The sequence below is a fragment of the Hyposmocoma kahamanoa genome, unplaced genomic scaffold (genome assembly GCF_003589595.1).
Source record: "Hyposmocoma kahamanoa isolate Upper Pololo Valley unplaced genomic scaffold, ASM358959v1 224, whole genome shotgun sequence".
NCBI lineage: Eukaryota > Metazoa > Arthropoda > Insecta > Lepidoptera > Cosmopterigidae > Hyposmocoma > Hyposmocoma kahamanoa.
This window is the reverse complement of record NW_020653743.1, coordinates 10,090,479-10,097,122: the sequence shown is the minus strand read 5'-3', so window position 1 is coordinate 10,097,122 and position 6,644 is coordinate 10,090,479. Positions and strand designations below refer to the sequence as shown.

Below are 6,644 nucleotides of genomic sequence, written 5' to 3'. Positions count from 1 at the left end.
TGCGTGCGTGCGTGCGTGCGTGCGTGCGTGCGTGCGTGCGTGCGTGCTTGCTTGCGTGCGTGCATGCGTGTGTGCGTGCGGAGTGAGTGTGTGTGTGAGAGAAAGAGAGAGTGAACGTGCGTGCGTGCGCGTGAGTGTATACGCGTGAGTGTGTACGCGTGAGGTTATTTGACGATTTTAAGCAGATTTTCAGTCTCATCATAGTTGAGTTGCGAAAGATATCTAGTCACTTTTAACTTACATTCGTATTTGGAGACAGCATAAAGTGAAGATTACGATTAATTACGATTTAAAGCTCTGAGGGACGCTGCAATTGTTATGAACAAGTGTGTCACACGTCTTGTTTATTCCGTCACGTTGATACGCATAATTAGTCTTAAGTTATTCCTTTGTACAATAAGTTATTCAATAAACAATTTATTATTATTATTTACTTGGTATCATATATTAAAATACTGAAAATGTTATGCAAATTTTAGCTTACGTTTCGGAACAGTTTGTAGAAGGTAATCTATGATTAGGTAATCCCAGCGAATGTTGGGAAAGTGTTAGAGTGAGCGACAGCGACGGCGACATGTAGCAGCAATGCAAACGCGCGTTCGTGAAACGCGCGATTGCATCGCTACACTTGCGATTTATAAGCGATTGCATCGATGCAAACGCGCGACTGCCTCGATACAAACGCGCGATTGCATCAATACAAACGCGCGATTGCATCGATTCAATCGCCTATAAATGCCGAGTGTAGCGATGCAATTGCGTGTTTGTATCGATTAAGTCAAGCGCTTGCATCGCTTTTGCATCGCTGCTTAAAATCCACGCACTTGTAAAGGGAAGCTGCTAACTCAGGCGCCGTGTGTAACCGCTCTTAAGACTATATGGTTACACTACCTCTGACGCCACTAAATAGAACCCGACCCAAACCAAATAAGTAAGTACAATTATTTGCAAATACAATAAAGTGTATATTTGCAAAAGTAATTCCTATACAGACGGACCGATCCGCATACGTTCCATTAGCATCACCTATTTATCTTTTTATTTAGTGCTTTATGCAAAAACGCACGGTAAAAACAGATTACTTAAAAATAGACAAATTTCTTTGTATGAAGACAATTTTATTAAATCCAAGAAAACGATTCGCTCCCTATAGACGCTAGAGAATAATTACTTGATAATAGTAAAAAAACGTCTCAAAAGTGTATTTTAGTTCTAAGACAGAAATATTTAATCCAAGAGCAAATTAATTTATTTAAGTCATAAAGCTACTCTAGATTCAAGAAAATATTTATTTGTTATTAGAAATTTCTGATTTTGACTTGAAAAAAAAAGAATGAAAATTGAGAGATAATTATTTAACTGAAGATTTATGTTTTCTATGTTTAAGAGAAGTTTGATTTCATTCTGAAACCAAATTTCTTAAATTATGACTTTTGGTTCAGTTATATCAAAGCAACTTTCTGCTATTAATAAGTCCATTACAATCTTAATGTAAGATTTTACCGTCTTGGGTTAAAATGTGGGGTAAATCTTAATGTAAGATTTTACCGTCTTGGGTTAAAATGTGGGGTATTTTTGATTTAAGTCATTTTGTTTGTTTAAAATAAGGCTCAATTTATATTGCGGCGGAACGGAGTGGAAGCGAATTTTTGTAACGATATTATACATAACATAATGAACATTATGGTCGATTGTGTAACGGTACAAACTAGATACGAGCCAAAATCTTCCGCGGAATGCTCGAGCATTCTCGAGCATGTACGTTACACAATTGACCATAAAATTCATTATGCTATGTACAATAACGTTACAAAAATTCGTTTCCATTCCGTTCCGCTGCTATATAAATTGAGCCTAAGGACATAGTTTGTGAATAATTAAAAAAATATATAACCGCCTTCAAAACGCAACAATTAATTTTAATGAAGTCATTGGCGTTGCTGTTATGACGTTCTGACTTTATCAAATTATAATTATTGCTTCTTGAAAACGGTTGTATTTTTTTGAGAATTGTTCACAAATTTAAACAAAATAAAATTGCAGGCTTAAAATACTTGACACAAAACGACTTAAATAATAAAAAGATTATACTTATTTAGGAAATAAATTAAAAAACGTTTATTTTTCGTACACGTATACAATACTGGCATAATATTAGTAAAATACAAAATGAATTATTGACATGAAAAACTTTAACATAGAAAATTAAATTAAAACTCACAGAAATAAAATTCGTGTTCCTACATATATGCATATATGTGTGACAAACCATAATTCAATAAACCTTAGGGCTTGTTTACGTAACTTACTTATTTTATATAAATTTGCACTGCAACAACCCTTCTGAATAATTTAAACAATCACACTAAAACAGCCGAAATCAAAATAATAAATCTTCATACAGCGACTGTACCTACTCATAACACTGAAATAGCTTTGGATTTGCACGTACTCGTTTTGTCGACATCACAGTACAATATAATATACATCAAAAATCAACTTTAACATAGGAATCCAATTTTACTTTATACAGTACAGAAATTAAATTTGTGTACAAGTCTACATACGCAATAGTACGACTACGTGTTGTTTGTATTACTTTATATGCTCTGAAATGAGCATTATAATGAACAATATCTAAAAAAAAACATTTAAATAATATGTCATTAGTACAATGATTAATCATTATTTTGTTAACAATATAATATTTGGGAATATCCTCAATTATATCTTGTAGCAAAACATTATTTACGGTATACCTAATTCCGTTTAATTCACACCAATCAACATAAATGCAATTGTCTGCACCACAGTGGCCTTCATCAAATTCATATTTACCATACAAAAGATTATCCGTCAAACCTTTCTCAGTTGCATATCGAAAACTTTGTTTTAGTTGACAACGTTTCATAACAGATTGAGGAAGATCTTTTCGTGATGTTATTGACTGACAAACCTTTTTTAACTCTTTGTGTTTCGCTTCGTATTTAAAAGCACTTATAAGTATAGGCGGCCCAATTTTTTTTATAATTGTAGGGTAATGAATAAGGAAATGATGTTTGGGTTTTAATTTACTTTGAAATAAATTAAGGTATTGCTGGTGATGTTCTTCAATAATACTTTTTAAGTAATCTATTAGGTCTGAAGTAAACGAATGGGAAGTGAGAACATTTGTTATTTCCAATAATATTAAATAATAGTTCCAAACGGGGTCGTTATTTTCAACTAAATCTCCAACCACAAAAGCAAAATTTCTTGTAAGGCATAACATTTCAGAAGCAGATATAGTTAAACTTTTGTTTAATAAGTGTTGATTATTGATTGGTGGTGGTGTGTTTTTCTCATTAGTATTGTACTTAAAGTACTTTATCCTAGAATTCAGATGATCTAGTGAGAAATATCCTTTATCTATTAGACTTCTAATCACAAGGGCCATTCCATACCTTAGTACCCCTTCCGTAAGATCATGCATCACATCACATGTAACATTATTGTAAATATGAAAATATTTCAAATTATTCCAAACACATATTTCTTTAATTCCTATACGATTTTCAACATGTTGATTGTATTCAGAAGGCATTCGTAGATTATTTAATTCACACGATTGGGTTTCAGATTCAGTTTTGGTAGTCAAACAAAACCTGCAGAAATATGTAGCCATAAAGCTTTCGAAAAGTCCTAATACGCCGTGGAGTCCTAAGTTATCTCCAGATAAAGTTATTAATACAAATTTTACTGTAATGATATTTTTGGACAATAAAACACCAACGCCAACTTCTTCTAAAAACTTAAGTTCTTCAATTAATTTGTTAAAAATTGCCCCATTGCCAAAAAATACTCTGTCCTTTGAATAAAATACTTGAGTCACAAAAATATTTTCTAACCTACTTGATTGTTCTGGCGGAATAGTTGCAATAGAAATATAAACTGCACCTAACTTATATTCGCCAGCGTGGCTTCCTAGGGCATTGCCACTTTCAAAATCATCAAAATACAAAATTAAAGGGATAACGATACTGTCTTTGTCTATATTAGCCGAAAGTTCTTTCCACAACGATCCTTGAATCACATTTCGAATCACATCACCGTTACTTACATTACTCTCGTCCAAAAGCATCTGTTGATAATTAAGAATGTGAGAAAGTACTCCAGGTAAGTTTAAAAAATTGCTTAATGTTTGTCTAAGTGGTGTCATGTAAAGTTTTCTTTCCTTTAGCATCATTGTTACATCATTATTTTCACTACGTCGATCTTTGACAGTTCCGATCTTTACTTCTACAGGGGCTACATAATACTCATTGTCAACTAAATTTTTCAAGCGCTTATATTCTGTATCGTAGTCTTTAAATATGTCTGGTAATGCTAATATCATTTCTAGTACAATAATGTTTCTTTTAGTGGCATCTATATGTTCGTTATTAACTGTTTCGTGTATATTTGAAGTGATGTTGTGGATTAAGGTTTGAACTAATTCTATCAAAGTTTGTATTAAAGATCTTGGTAAACTAACAAACCCATATAAATTGCATACAAATATATTTAAGTATGATTTTACAGATTTTATAAAAGATTCATTTCCAGTGTCTTTATCATTCGACGGTGATGTGTCAAAAGATTGGTGTGTATCATTGGTACTTGGAAATGAACTTTGTTCGGACAGGATGGAGTTACTGATATTAATACTATTGTCACAAGAAGTACTATTCCTATTGCGATTTGAATTGTAACACGTTGTTAAATGATTTTTAAAACGATTTTTTTTATCATATGTTCTTTTACAACTCTCAAAAGGGCAGACAAAATAGTTACCTATTTTATGGATAGTTTCTAAATGAAAAATGTATTGCTTAAAATCATGAAGTATTTTGTGACAGTAATTACAGTTCAAATCCATTTTGACAATAAGCGAAACACAGAGAGTTTTAGTCGGAGATTGATCAGGTTAACAATATTGTAAATATCACTTGTAGCAATTATTGTTGCATAAATTGTCGTAACTGAGTTAGAAGTGGTAAGAAAATTCTTTCTAATTGAAAGTCTGTGTATAAACTGTTTTTTTTTTCAAAGAATAGCATGAACAACTCAATTGGGAGTGGGCCCTGCTCTGATTGAGTTTATGAAACCTTGAAAGTGGTGTTTAGCTAAATCACATATTCAAAACGTCAATTATATACGGTACGACGTTATCGTACTTAGTTTCTATATTATATACACATCTTTGTATGATCAAATATAAATGGTCGCCTGCTCTGGGATATCTAACGTTGAAGGTATGGTAAAGTTTAAAAAGAGTATCAAAAGCTTTTGTTATGGTTAAAAATTGATATCTTACATCATCTACTATTAGTAACGGTGAACCACACTCTAGCAAAGATCCCTGGAGTATAACATAGGGTTGAACAGACAATTTCTTGCTTGTCGCCTTTTGTTTTTGTTCTTTGATTACTTGGTCTATATCGCCAGCATTCTAGAAATTAAGATAGTATTAAGAGTACATAATGAAACATAATAAGTAGCCACAACAGATTTGTGAGCCAATCTTTACCACAAAGTAATATTATAAATGAGGCATATGAGGCATAAATATTGAAAACAAAAAATACATATATATATTATATACAGGAGACAGTTTTATATATGTATATGTATATATATATATATACCTACTCATCCGTAGAACAAAGATCTATATGTGCAAGACTACTTGTTCTCAGGACATAGTACATTTCGTTTGTTCTTCTTCGCTGTAAATGTCAGATCGACTGTTGTTGGATTTTGTATTTTCGAAACGAAATAAGATATATAAATTGTCAAAACGCCTTTACACAGGCCTTAGTTTGAATAACGAAATTATTCTCGTAACGTACTTATTCTCTTTTCGTTATATAATCATATCGGACTTCGGATGAGTCGACATATATAAATTCCTCCGTGGCCGAAAGGTTACCATGCCGAACTGCCAACGCAGAGGTCCCAGGTTCGATTCCCGGGCTGGGAGAAATATTTGTATGGCCTAAATTTATTTCTCTCGTGAGTTTGAGTGTAATTTGTGATTGTTTATGTGTATATCCATGGCACCCGCGACACAGGGTTTCCCTAGGGCGGGGCTATTAAAAAAAACATACCGGCACACAAATATATAAGGAGTCAATTGCTTCCTGAGTAGTGAACTTAATTTTTTTTGAAATTCTTCCCTTTGGAGGCACCAGATGTGCGAGTATTTTAAGCTCAGCAGGAAGTGTTACTGTAACAATTGAAAATAATATTATACAATTTTATCTATCAAATTTAGCCACTGTAGCGAAACTATATACCACTCAAACTGTAATCAGACAACGTAGGCCTCTAAACTAGATCTAAATATTTCGAAGAGAAGAAGGAAAGACATTGTGGTAAAAGTACCTCAAGTAAATACAACATTTGCAAACAGACAATTCAATCGATCGGCCCAATCGATCCAATCGATCGGACGGACGGACGGACGAACGCACGCACGCACGGACACACACGCACACACTGACACACGGACGGACGGACGGACGGACGGACGGACGGACGGACAGACGGACGGACGGACAGACGGACGGACGGACAGACGGACCGACGGACAGACGGACCGACGGACCGACGGACAGACGGAC

The 6,644-nt window shown here is 33.8% G+C and overlaps 2 protein-coding genes across 4 annotated transcripts in view; one reads left to right on the top strand and one right to left on the bottom strand.

Annotated features, from left to right (window-relative positions):
• LOC113228187 (endothelin-converting enzyme homolog) overlaps positions 1 to 6,644 on the top strand; it is a 129,740-nt gene that overhangs the window by 23,529 nt on the left and 99,567 nt on the right. The window lies entirely within an intron of this gene.
• Positions 2,336 to 6,644, bottom strand: part of LOC113228188 — a 27,656-nt gene continuing 23,347 nt past the window's right edge. For 2 of the 3 annotated variants that reach the window (XM_026461428.1, XM_026461427.1), the window contains one exon: positions 2,336 to 4,910. In XM_026461428.1, coding sequence (XP_026317213.1) covers positions 4,881 to 4,910 — 30 coding nt within the window. In that variant the 3' untranslated portion in view covers positions 2,336 to 4,880. Of the gene's footprint in view, positions 4,911 to 5,102; positions 5,471 to 6,128; positions 6,205 to 6,644 lie in introns of those variants that run through there. The other variant, XM_026461431.1, reaches the window with a different exon arrangement.